Source organism: Nestor notabilis, unplaced genomic scaffold, assembly GCF_000696875.1.
Source record: "Nestor notabilis isolate BGI_N333 unplaced genomic scaffold, ASM69687v1 scaffold10673, whole genome shotgun sequence".
NCBI classification, from domain to species: Eukaryota; Metazoa; Chordata; class Aves; order Psittaciformes; family Psittacidae; genus Nestor; species Nestor notabilis.
In genome coordinates, this window is record NW_009922382.1 from 80 (window position 1) to 12,739 (window position 12,660).

General features: G+C 41.5%; 1 protein-coding gene across 1 annotated transcript in view; it reads left to right on the forward strand.

The window, feature by feature from the left end:
• Positions 1-864: 864 nt before the first annotated feature.
• The window catches only part of ACOX1 (acyl-CoA oxidase 1, palmitoyl), a gene marked incomplete at its 5' end in the record, with an annotated part of 18,033 nt that continues 6,237 nt past the window's right edge, over positions 865-12,660 (forward strand). The window contains 4 exons of the mRNA XM_010011585.1: positions 865-1,024; positions 6,881-7,041; positions 11,634-11,741; positions 12,256-12,375. Of these exons, the coding sequence (XP_010009887.1) occupies positions 865-1,024; positions 6,881-7,041; positions 11,634-11,741; positions 12,256-12,375 (549 nt within the window). The remainder of the gene's footprint in view (positions 1,025-6,880; positions 7,042-11,633; positions 11,742-12,255; positions 12,376-12,660) is intronic.

A 12,660-nucleotide genomic window follows, 5' to 3' on the forward strand; every position in this document is an offset into this window, starting at 1 on the left:
CCTGGGTAGGAGTTTTTGGGGAGAGGGGAGACCCCGGGAGAGGGAAAGCTGTGAGGAGAGAGTTTGCAGGTGAAGGGCGCCACCTGAGGGAAGGGGTTTCTGTCTGATGGGTTAGACAGGAACAGTGTTATGTCGCTGATGCCTGTCTTCTCCCCTTCGCAAAAAGGATTTGGGGTGGCCCTGATAGAGCAATATCCTACCTCTCAGTTTTCCCTTCCTCCAGAGGGTCAGAGGCAACTTCCCATGGGCATATCTGTTGGGCCCTCTCCCTTTTTTCTTTCTAGTACGCTCGTACCCAACTGTACAAATACAATGTGATTGTCACCTGCCAATCCCATGACATGTGAGATTAATGAAAGAATACCAACATCCTCTTCCCAGCCCACACTGGGGTGAGACTCCCAGAGGGTTGTGTAACTTCTGTGCCAAAGGGGACATGGGAAGCCAGTGGCTTCTAGGTACCTTGATTTCTAGTTGGCATAGTTGCAGTAATAGCTGTGTCCTTTTGCAAGGATCAAAGTTCATGAGGCAGCTTTTCTGGCAGTAAGAGTGGCTATTTAAGGCTTTGAGATGGTTATTGAGGGGTCTGCAGGTAAACTGAGGGCCTCATCAGTGAATTAACCTCCTGTCAAGTGTGCTTTGAACTTAAGATGTGGTTTATGTGTGGAATGGGAGAATGCCCTGTTGCTAGAGTCCCTTTCTCCAAGAGCTCTGACATCTTTCTAATTGCATTAGCTTTTGTTTTGAATGTTCTGCTATCTGTACCCTGAGGTCCAGCAAGCGAAATGCTGAATCGTTTCTCACCTGCTGCCTGTTGAGGTTTGTGGAAGCTGAGTTTGTTTTCCTCTTCTCTTCTGTACCCAGAGGCCTTAGTTATTAATGACCCTGACTTCCAGCATGAGGATTTGAACTTCCTGTCCCGCAGCCAGCGCTATGAGCAAGCCATCAGGAAGAGCTCTTTGATGGTGATGAAATTAAGAGAATATGGAATTGCAGACCCAGAGGAGATCTACTGGTTTAAAAGGTACCTCACTGTGGAGTTTGCTGCTTGGATCATCACCAAGGGTGTTAGAGTTGGGTTTTTTTTTGTTATGTTTGCTGTCCAGAGGAAGCTCAAGACCTGTACAAAAGCTTCCTGAAGGTTTGGCTTCAGTACATTGCAGCTGAAACCTTGAATATTGTGTTACCTTAGATCTTTGACTAGAAATGCACTATTAATGATCACATCCGTTTATAGTGCAGAAAGTAAAAAATAGGACTTGTAGTGTGATCTTTTTTCTTTTCCAAAAGAAATAAAAATTATACTGAAATATTTTGAATCTGGACAGATCTGATGAGGTTGCAGCTTCTTATTGAAATCTCTTAAAGCTGATTACTTCACTTTGCACTTAGACCTAATAAAGTTGCACTACAGACATACTTGAAAATGTGCCAGGATAGTTTATATGTTCTTGTTTATAAAGGTCTCTCCTATCTTCCTCCTTCAAGCTCGTGGTGCTGTAGTGGTTCCCTTTCACCTAGAGGCTTTTTGTTGTATCTGACCTTTATCTGATAGTATTACCCTTGCATTAAGTTTATAAAACTGTCCTTAACATCTGAGTTTCATTGCTTGCAGGGAACTTAGTTCCTGACTTTGACATGTTTCTCCCCTTGGTTCTGTTAAACTCATTCTCATATAATCAGACAAACTGCTTAACAGAGGGAGATTGCACAGCTGGACATAATACTATGAAGATATCCTCTGGCACATTAAATGAGCACTGCACATGAAATAATGCAGTGGTAGCATCACAAGCTTCCTCTGACTGGATTTGTAGGAAAACTGTTGTTAGTGTCAGGGCATGAATATTGGGAGTAGCAAGTTGGAATCAAACTTGCCTGCTGAAGTTTGAATTTCAAAGAAATTGATCTACACTGACCTGCTTCATGAAAGCTCTCATGGCAGTAATGGAAATGTTATTTGAAAATTGGCACTGGTGGACAGTGACAAGAAGAAGGAAGTTCAGTGACTGCACTGGATTATTCGGGTACTGCGTGGCAGAAGTTAATCATTCATTTTTCCTATATGAGGATTATCGGAGGTGCTAGGGAAGTTTTTTAGTTATTTTTATGGAGAAAACTCAGAGCAGCCTCTCCAGCGTGCCAGCTGGCAGGCTTCAACAAAGCTTGCAGTATCAGTGCTGTCTTCTGGTAGCATTACTGACAATGCTTTATTAAGACAGGACTTTCTGAAGTAGTCAAATGTTAGATTCTAGTTTTGTCCTTCCATAAACTTACTTAGGAGTCAGCAATTCTTAACATTAAATGGATGAAAGCTTAGTATTTCATATAGGTACCAAATATTGCATCCAAATGTTATGTGATATGAATAGTTAGGCGTGACTAGTCAGAGCTCATGATCCAAAATCAACTGAAACCATGAGGAAGGATTGCTTCTTTCAGAGTCAGTTCTAATTGTGGACATTGAGGATTTCAAGAGATAATTGCATTACTGTAGACTGCATTTTTCCAGTGTCATTCTGTAATAACATGAAAAATGAAGAGCCGCACATACACTTCTTACCTGCAAGTGGAGTATGTTTGCTCTGAAAACTGTATTCTGTTCATATTCTTGATTTCCTTACTGTAACAGCTGGTGTTTGCAAGGGAGGCTGTTGGCTTAGTGTTGCTTAAGAAAGGGAAGAAATGATAGGATTATTTTTCCATCCTTTGATTTCATTTCCATTTTAATATGTCCCCACTTTCTCACCTGCTGAGTGCCAAACACTTTAAATTTAGTGAACTCGACCCAACTTGCAAAACTTTATTTGGGACTTTTTTTATAAGGCGCTTTATTTGTGTAAAAGCTGATGTGGAGAAACTGTGTTTGGGTTTTTGTTTTTACAAACTGGAAAATTGAATGGGTATAATGGTGTGACATGGACATGCCTTGGATAAAGTTAATGAAATAGATGGAAGTTCTTGATTCAGATGTCAAGTTGTATTTATTGTCATTGGCCATCAGTTTTTACGTTTGGAAGCTTAAGATATTTTGCCATCAATTCCCCATGCCTTGGATTATCCCCAAACTGCAGGGACAGATTTATTCACATATACAACTTGGGAATTTTGAGCTAGTTGCTTTCCTGTGGCTTTTCCATACTGCCAGAGCATCCCCAGCGAGCTTTGTGTCTGACTAACTGAGTTTATAGCTTAATTTATGAACAGGATAGGAGAAATGCTTCTTTCTTCAGGTGTCCTGGAGATAAACAGTTGTTGCTGCTGTGACATGTCCAACTGAAAGCTCTTCCTTCCTGTTTCCAAAGGGCTTTGCACTCTAAAACATAAGAGGATCTATCAAATACAACGAGAAGTCATTCTTATTGCTTCTCAGCTAGTTCTTTGTGTCTTAGCATGTGTCAACACTGCAGGTGCTGCTGTGGCTACAGCTTTTGAAGGCCAGCAGCCTTAAAATGCCAATAGTTAAGATTTTTTTCACAGTCTGGCTGCACCAAAGTGTAAGTCAGCATGGAAGATGGGAATTGTTCTGTGCTACACAACTCTGAAGAGAGCAATCTGGTCAGTTTTAAGTCACCTTCAAGTTTAAATAACCTTCTCTGAGGAAAAGGAGTAAATGAAGAAGAGAAAAACAACTGGGAGAAACGGGATCAGAGAAGAAGAGAAGATCTGAGAGCGGCAAGTCAACAGATGATTCCTGTGTTCATAAGCATTGCATGAATGTGCACTTTCCCTGTAAGAATTTGTACTTCTCATTTTGAATCTAAAGTTAGGACCTGGAGTAGCTTTCAGCAAGTCAAACCAGAAAAAGCATAGTAGGGCCCTATTAACCAGTGCTGAATTAATTTGGAGTTGGATGAGTCTGACTTTTTGATACAGCTAGGAAAGGGGTTTATTACCATAACATCTGTTAACTCTGAAGCCTTTCATGCTCTTCTTTGAGAGGGTTACCTCAAGAACCACAAAAAGCTAGAAAAGTTTGCTTTCAGATTGTGCTTTAAAGTAAATGGCCTCATTCTGTGACCTAGTTCTGCAGCCTGAGAATCTTTGCAATTGTTCATTTAGCTTTGGATTCGCTGGAAACATAGACTTTGCTTCTGTTGTACTCTGTTCAGTGATAGGTACACTAACAAACTCATCTGCCTTTTACTATGTGGGTGGTGTCGGCTGCCGTGAAATCTAGAAAGATCTATTATTGCCAAAGTAGTGTGTTACTCCACATCCTTCTCCTGTAAGTGGGTTTGGAGCTGCAGCCCTCCTCTTGACTTGCTGATTGTCATGACAAGTCTGACTTCACTGACAGGGCCACTGCTTATTGATCAAATGGCTTGTGCCACATCCAGTGCTGATACAGCAAAGTCCTCTAACAGTTACACAATGCAGCTTTTGGAGAACAAGCTGTGTAAGTAGTGGGAATGTAGAAATTGGGAGGGGAAGGAGTAAGCATTTGAGAGAGGAAAAAGAAGGAAAGAAAACCTGTTGTTCCTACCTTCACAGCAAATACCTCTTCTGTTTGCCTTCAGTCACGAGGAAAATGGGATTCTTTCTCTCTGTCATTCAAATTGTTAAAAAGCACGTTAGGAAAATCCTAAATATTCCACGTGGAGTATGCAGAGATGGGAATTTTCAGCTGTATATTAGCTTTCAGTTCTGCTTTAAGCCTTGTTGATGCAAGAAGCTCTTAATGCTGTGTTTAGTCAGTGAAATAGCATGACCTACTGACACAGGGATGTTAAAGTCTTCACTCCCAAAATGTCATTCTTTTTACTGCTGTGAGGGAAGGTGCTAGTTAAGCATGAAACATCTGGCACTTGTGATTAAACTTTAGTGATAGGCAGTGACCGTTGCTGGTGGGACCTTCAAGAAGATTTTTCTGGAGCGTTACCTTCAAAGCAGCAGTGTCTGACCTGCTTTTTCTGACAGCAAAGCATGTGCATCACGTTTTTTACAAGTTCTTTTGATGGCTTCTGAAAACATGCAAAGAACTGCTCAAGCTCTTCCCAAGCTGCCCTGAAACAGTGTATTTCATAGTCAGCACTTGGTTTACCCCTGTAGGTTTGTCCTTTTTGGGCCTAAGGACTAGATGTACAGTAATTGTGCTGTAAGCAGTGGGGAAGTGAAGGGTGCTCCTCTTGCTATATGGGTCTGTGACTAAATAAGCCATGTAGGAAACCACAGAAATGCTGAAAAATACTCTTGTCTCGCTGTCCTTGTAGCATTTTTAAGGCCTGAGTTTGGCTTTGTAACCATGTGCTGCTGTAGGCAACAGAATATTTTCTGGTAAGAAAACTGCTTTGATTGTAAACGCTCCAGACACCAGCTTGAAGCACGGTTCATACGTTGAGTGCCAGCTTTAGATTACATGATTAGTTTTGCTCATGGAAAAATCCATCACTTTTTCAGTCTTGTCTATTTAAAAACTGTTCCATTTAAAACAAGCATCTTCAGTGTGCAGTTCAGTGATGATTGAAGAAGCTTTGTCCTGCTTTCTCTTGCCCTAAGGCTGAGCTTCACAGCTTGTGTAAGGGATGTGGTTTTGAATTAGCATGTACTCTGCTCGCAAGCACTTATTCCAGTCCTGGTGTAAAATGCCAATCACAAATGCAGCTGTAATTTGACAAACTATGCATAGCATCTGCTATGTAATGTGGATCTGTGTTGGCGGCAAGCTCTTAAATGTGCTCCCTGGGCAGGTATTAGTACCTTGGGATGGAAGGATGTATCTTGAGTAAGCGGGGAGATCTATTCCTGCAGAGCACTCATTTTTCTCCTCCTCCAGCTTAGAGTTAGGATGGAACAAGTTCATGATTGAAGGTGGAAAAGCTGTTCAGACTACAGAATGTTGAAGGGAAGATGCTGTCATGTACTACACAGATTCTACACAGTGAAACTTTCTAGCATGTTTGTGTTATGGAGCTTGTTGTAATTAGGAATGTACTTTGCCTGCCATTGTGGCAACTAAATTACTTGAGCTTCTAAATTAAATTACTAGACGTAACTTCTATTTTGATGATGCACACCTAAAATGTCTGACTTCCTTCCATCCCCTCCAGCACTAGCCTGTAACAGTAATTTTAACTGAAGGTGAGTTTCTTATCTGATAGAAGCAGCTACATGGAACACGGGGCTCTTCTGAAAGGCACTTGGTCACCCAAAAAGTCTTTTCTTTTTCAATACATAGTGCTTATAGCTAATAATGGCCTAGTTTTAGGGTACCAGCAGCAGCGGGATTTATTCTCACCAAGCCTGAGAGGTGGGGGAGAAGATAACTGGATTTTCATATCCTCATTTTAGAGTTCCCCTTGAATCTTTGTAGAAGAATTTTTTCTTTTTTTTTTCCAGTTACATAGTAACAGGAGGATTCATAGGTGAAGAAAATGTCTGAAAGAAACATTTATTTACCCATCAGCATTGCTTCTGAAGGGGGCCTACAATGATGCTGGGGAGTGACTCTTCATCTGGGACTGTAGCGATAGGACAAGGGGTGATGGGTTTAAACTTAAACAGGGGAAGTTCAGGTTAGATATAAGGCAGAAGTTCTTCCCTCTGAGGGTGCTGAGGCACTGGCACAGGGTGCTCAGAGAAGCTGTGGCTGCCCCATCCCTGGCAGTGTTCAAGGCCAGGTTGGACAGAGCCTTGGGTGACATGGTCTAGTGTGAAATGTCCCTGCCCATGGCAGGCAGTTGGAACTGGATGATCTTAAGGCCCTTTCCAACCCAAACCATTCTATGATTTTGATGCGTCCAGATTTGGAGGCTGCTTGTTAGACAAAAAAAGATGTTGAAATAGGTAAAGAAATTATTATCTTATTCTAGGGTTGGCAAAAAGCCTTCCAGGATCACAGTAAGACTGAGCTCCAGATCCCTCTATTTCTCTCCTGTAGAATATGCTTGGGCAATTTTCCTGAACCTTTCGGTCTCCACTTCAGCATGTTTCAAAAAACCTTAGAGACCCAAACGACTGATGCTCAGAAGGAGAAATGGCTTCCCCTGGTCCATGGAGTCAAGATAATTGGCACCTACGCCCAAACGGAAATGGGACATGGTTAGTTCCTGCAGGGATCAGTGGGTAACCTCTGTTCTGTAACTCCAGCTTGGAAATGGATGATGCTCCCTAGGTAAAGCTAAAAGGGGGAAGGTAAAGTGGGTTGGTTAACTGTGAATGCTTCCTGCCCTGTAGCCAGACAGCTGCTTCATTTCACATCCTAACAATGACAGAGTTAATTTTGGTCTTTTCCAGAATGCACCTCTTAGCTGATCACTGACTTTGTAGTTGTTTACTTTTGCTTTAAGGTGAGGAGGTGGTTCTAAGCCGTGGGAGTCTGAATTTCACTTGAACTGGTTGGAACATGTCAGTCAACAGTACTGTGGTTTTGATTTTTGCCTGAATTTGGGGCATGTGTATCTCGATTCTTAGTGCATGACTGCTTTGCTTAAACAGGTCAGAAGTACACCTTCAGATGTAATGCAGCATGGTGAGATTTTGCAGTTTTGGTTTTGAGAGTAAGGTATGCTTTGCCCCAAGCACTTTTCTTCCAGATCGTGCTTGATTGCAGCTGTACAATTTCATGGAAAGATCTTGGTTTCAAAGAAGAAAAACATCTGTTTCCTACTATTGTTGAAAACGACTCATTCTTCAACTGGAAGACCATTAATGGATCAAAAAAGAGTCTTTTAACCCTGGACTTGGAATTATGGCTGTTAAATATGAGCAAGAGTAGTTTAACAAAGCAAAGACTCCAGTGCTTGTGCTGGCCTCTAAACTTGGAAAGCAGGATACGTACAAGTCTGGACAACTGCAGAAGTTAGCTGGCGATGCCAGTTGCTGTTCACTTACAGCTACTCGCGGTAGCCGAAATGTTTGTAAAAGATGCAACAGAGGGAATCCTCAGTCTGTTCTGCCTGGGAGAGATGGAGTGAGCAAACCTGGCTTAGCGCCAAGGCCACACGTGGGTGGCACCAATAAAATCCCGTTGACCTTCTTTTCTTTTTCACACCAACTTCTTTAAATCAGACACACATCTACGCCAAGGTGATTTGTTTTACTCACTATTTCACATTAGATCATTGCACTTCCTTGCCTGGTGATGATTTGGTTTGCTTATAGTTCATTGTGTTGTTAGATGGTAAAATTAGTAGTTTGACACTTAATAGGACTAATATGGTGATAGTGTGGTGCTGAATAATTCAAGTGCAACTGTTTGGTAGTCCTGTGGTGAATGTTGACTATCTATCTGAACTATTTCATCAATAAAGCTGCTGCATCAGTTATCACTGAGCTCTCCTTAATTTAATCCTGATAGTTAGAAACTGGTGATGTGGAAACAGACCTCTGGATTATTGAGTTGAATCCTAGCCTGGATGGGTTACTCAGTTTTATCTTAGTGAGTTGATTTTAATCCATAGTGAATTAGTCTGTTGGAAAAAATAAAAGAAAGAAAAAGCACAAATAGCACAGGGCTGTAAAGGAAACCAAAAGGGGTAGTGACACTACCATGCTGCTTCTACTTGGGTCACAACTGTTGCTAGTAAATAGGATTTTCTTTCAGTCAGTGACTGTCAGCTGTGTACTTCTCACCAGTACTGAACTCTGGTATTCCTGATAAGCCATTAGCTCCCTGTTGAGCTTGGTCACTGGTCAGTCAGAAAGCTTAGGAAACATTGCTACTGGGTTTATTAGATGGTTGAATTTCTTTGTAGGTGCCTGAGATATCAAAGAAAAAAACTACAGTTCTTAGGAAGCTGTAGAGATAGAGCTAGTTCCTATTAATGTGTGTTTAGAGGTAACACGAGGATGTGTTCTTCCCACTTTGCTAAGAATGTCAGCTGAGTTTGAGTTAAGCTTAGATCAGTGCTCTTTCCATAATGCACCTCTCATTTAAATCTATATATTCCTGTTAGACCTATTTAATTATTTCATACGTAAATGAACGAGATGGACAACCTCTGTACAGAAGGTACTGATCCTCCATCTATATCCCTGCTCTTTTAATACTCAAACCTATAAATAGTTAAAGGTTTAACACACATTTAATTCTTTATATCAAAAAACCTTAATAGAGCACTTACTAATAATGGTGTTTGACAGAGCTTGAAGGAAGAGTAGCTCTAATGAAACGTGTTTCATTGTTGAGAGACCGTGCTGCTTGAAAAATGTTGGTTTTCTTGCCAAATTGTTTGTGTTCACAACTTTGACTTAAACATGCAGAGCATTGTCCTTTAAAGAGAGCTTTTAAACATAGCTGAAGTTGAAGGAGGTGAGTTGGAATTGAATGTACTCTAGTTGCAACTGATCTTTAATAAAAAAGTGAAGGTAGATACTGTAGACAGCTAGGACTTGCCTTTTTAAAATAAGAAAAGCAAGTTCAGTTGAAACCTGGCTCATTCGGCTGGATAAACTGGGACTTCTACCTGATTTTACCATGAGGAAAAAGTGGACTTTATCTTTCTTTATATCTATGAAGTGTGGTGCATCAAAAATACAGGAATGCTGCAAATGCATTTTATGTAGCATTAGCAGGAAATGCACTGCAGTATGTTTATTTCAGAGTAAGGGTAAGTTATTCAGCCTGAGAAGGACAGTGCTCTGGTTTCTATAATGCATTTGCTGAATTCTGATTTACACCTGAATCTTTATTTTTTCTCTTTTTGTCTCTTCCTGAACCCCCACCATAATCCTCATGCTTGCTTCCTTCCCATAACATTCCCTTCACACTCCCATCCCATGGCACTTCTTCACAGCTTTGTTCATCGTGGACGGCCTGAGCCTCTGGACCTTCATCTGGGCATGTTCCTCCCCACCCTTCTCACCCAGGCAACCCCAGAGCAGCAGGATCGCTTCTTCATGCCTGCCTGGAACCTGGAGATCATTGGCACTTATGCCCAGACTGAAATGGGCCATGGTACAGTACATTCACTAAACGCTTTTTCTAAGAATGGTTTGTGTTCAAAGAAGTCCCTTGCCTGGAAAAATAGTGTGTGTTTTCCCCCCAGTCTTCACATGTGCATCTGGGGCTGTAGGGAAAAGTGGACTGCTGGAATTTTTAATGGATCATTGTGCCACATGCTGCTTGTCCTTTTTTTTTCTCCTATGGGAGAGTTTGGTGTCTGTAGCTCTATAGATGAGCATACTGAATGCTGTTTGCCATTCAAACCGGTATGGACTATTACATGTGGCTATGGTGATGTCAGTTTGGTGACATCTGTTCATTTCAACACTTACCATTCTTTGCAGTGTGATTTCTGCTTTACTCAATGTTTGGTGTGAAGACAAAAGCACAGAGCTGTAAGGTACTGAAAGAGATGCTAAAAAGAAAGGTGTTGAGTTGCTTGTCACCTTGGGACTGACCTTGGACCAGAGAACACGTGGATAACTTGATTCCAAAGCACATGTTTTGTGGGGAGCTTTATTCCCCCAGTTCTTCGGTTCACTCCCATGTGTTCTTTTGAATTGGACCACAAAATGTTGTTTTTACTTGTCTTTCTCAAGTGGACTTTGTTCTCTGTTGCTTTTCCTTTGCTTTCAAGCTTGAAATGGATTTTGATAACTCCAGCATATTGTGATTGCAACACTTTTAATCCAAGTTTCAAAGGGATGATATTATGGTTTAGGGACCTTGATTTTTGACATCTGAGAGTTGCAGATGAGAATCATTTTCTAAAAATGAGCAGGATTAATCTTTGAGCTGAAGTGAAATGTAGAGACTGAATGAAGCACGAATTAACTGCAAGCCTGTGGAGAATCTCCAGCAACTTAGTGAGGTTTGAAGATCCTTTACCAGCAAAGTAAGTCTGTGTTAAGCTGCCTGTGGAAGTCTACTGTGAACTCCATGCTTTGGAAACGTGGTTTCATCAAGGTGATATCCTTTTTCATGTTAAAGCTTTCATGTAGAGTCACTGGCTCTATCAGCCCAGACTCAGGAGTGTAGATAGCTTTCCAGTAGGCCCAGTGATTTTGAATTTACATGTGTAGGGACAATGCCACTGCTGAGGCAGGTGTGTGTGAAGTGTAAGGAGTTGGGAACAGAAGACAAAGACCTTTTCTGGAATGGTTACCTTCATCTTTTTGCAGTCTCTTCATCTACCTGCATCAGTATCCCAGCATATTCATGCTATACTTGCTGTATTGGAGCTATGGGTGATCTCATTTGGGAGAAACTGCTCCTTCAAGTGAGGAGAATATAGCCTGATGAGTGAATGAAGAGATGATGGGTGCTATTTCTTTCATCTTGTGGCTAAAATGTAGGTGATTTTTGTTTTGCTGTTTAATCAAATTGCAGTTCTAGTGACATCCAGGTGAGCATGTTTTCGTGGACCTTTTGAACTGAGCTTCTGGGGTGTGAGAGAAAAAAGGTGTCCATTTGGAGGTGCTTGGAAAACTAGTCTTAGACCACTGGAGAAAAAAAGCCCCAAACCAACAAGAACATGTTTTCTGAGAACTGGCCTCAGGTCCCAGATTTTGGTCTGGCTCTCGCTTGTTCTTCCTGAATTGGTCAATATTTAGTCCTTTATGTAGCCTAAAATAAAACTTCAAGTTTGTACGTTACTAGTGGGGTTCAACTTTCCTTTGTCCAGTTCTGTCCTTGCCTCTGTTGTGACTGACTTTCTGCCAAAACACTGTATTTTGCTTATTTTTAGGAACTCATCTTCGGGGTCTAGAAACTACAGCTACTTATGACCCTGCTACCCAGGAATTCATCCTCAACAGCCCCACTGTGACCTCCATTAAGTGGTGGCCAGGTGGACGTAAGTGCATCACTATGTGCCTAAATCTGGAAGATGTGTGGCAGAGCTTAGGGAGGTGATGTCCTGTGTGTTCTATCTATAGGATGGTGGTTGAAAGACAATCCACATAGCTGGGTTAAAGGCAGTTCCTCTTGCACAGCAAGTAACAGACTTGGCAGAGCCTACTAAAACTTTGCATTGTCTGTGTGCTCTGAATTGTTTCTCAGAATCATTCATACTCCATGGATTTGGTGTAATTTTTGACTCACTGTATGAGAGTTTAGACTTCCTTTAGCTTCACTGACAGGTTTGCCAAGGACTTGGTATTGTATAGTCAAGAGAATCATATTGTTCAGCTTTCACTGATTTGAGCAACGTTGTCTAGCTGTAGAATTCAGATGATAATCAATGTTGTAGATCTAGTTCTCTAATGCATGATGTGCTTAAGGTAATCTCAGATCCTGCTTTAAAGGAAGACACTCTATGTATGGAATTATGTTTGGTTTTTTCCTTCTGACTTCCATTCCTTTTGCAGTTGGAAAGACATCAAACCATGCTATTGTCCTGGCTCAGCTCTACACCCAGGGCCAGTGCAAAGGGCTGCATGCCTTCATTGTTCCCATACGGCAGCTGGGCACCCACGAACCTTTGCCAGGTAAAACTCAATGTTAAGGAATATACGTGGAATATGATAGATGTGTTCCTCTCCAGCTATATACAGCTCTGTGTGTCTTCTTAATGTATGTGGCTTCTTTCAGTAGCTGACTTCAGTGAGTAGTTAGTAGGTCACAAGGCTTAAAGGAGTCTTTCTTATGGCTGAACTACCACTGAGTCATTTCTCATGTCAGGCTTTCAATGGGAAGGTTAGTTTGGATTTGATCCCAGTGTTTCCCAGCTTTGCATTCTGTGAGTGAGCATGTCCTGCTTTCTGAAAGGGAAA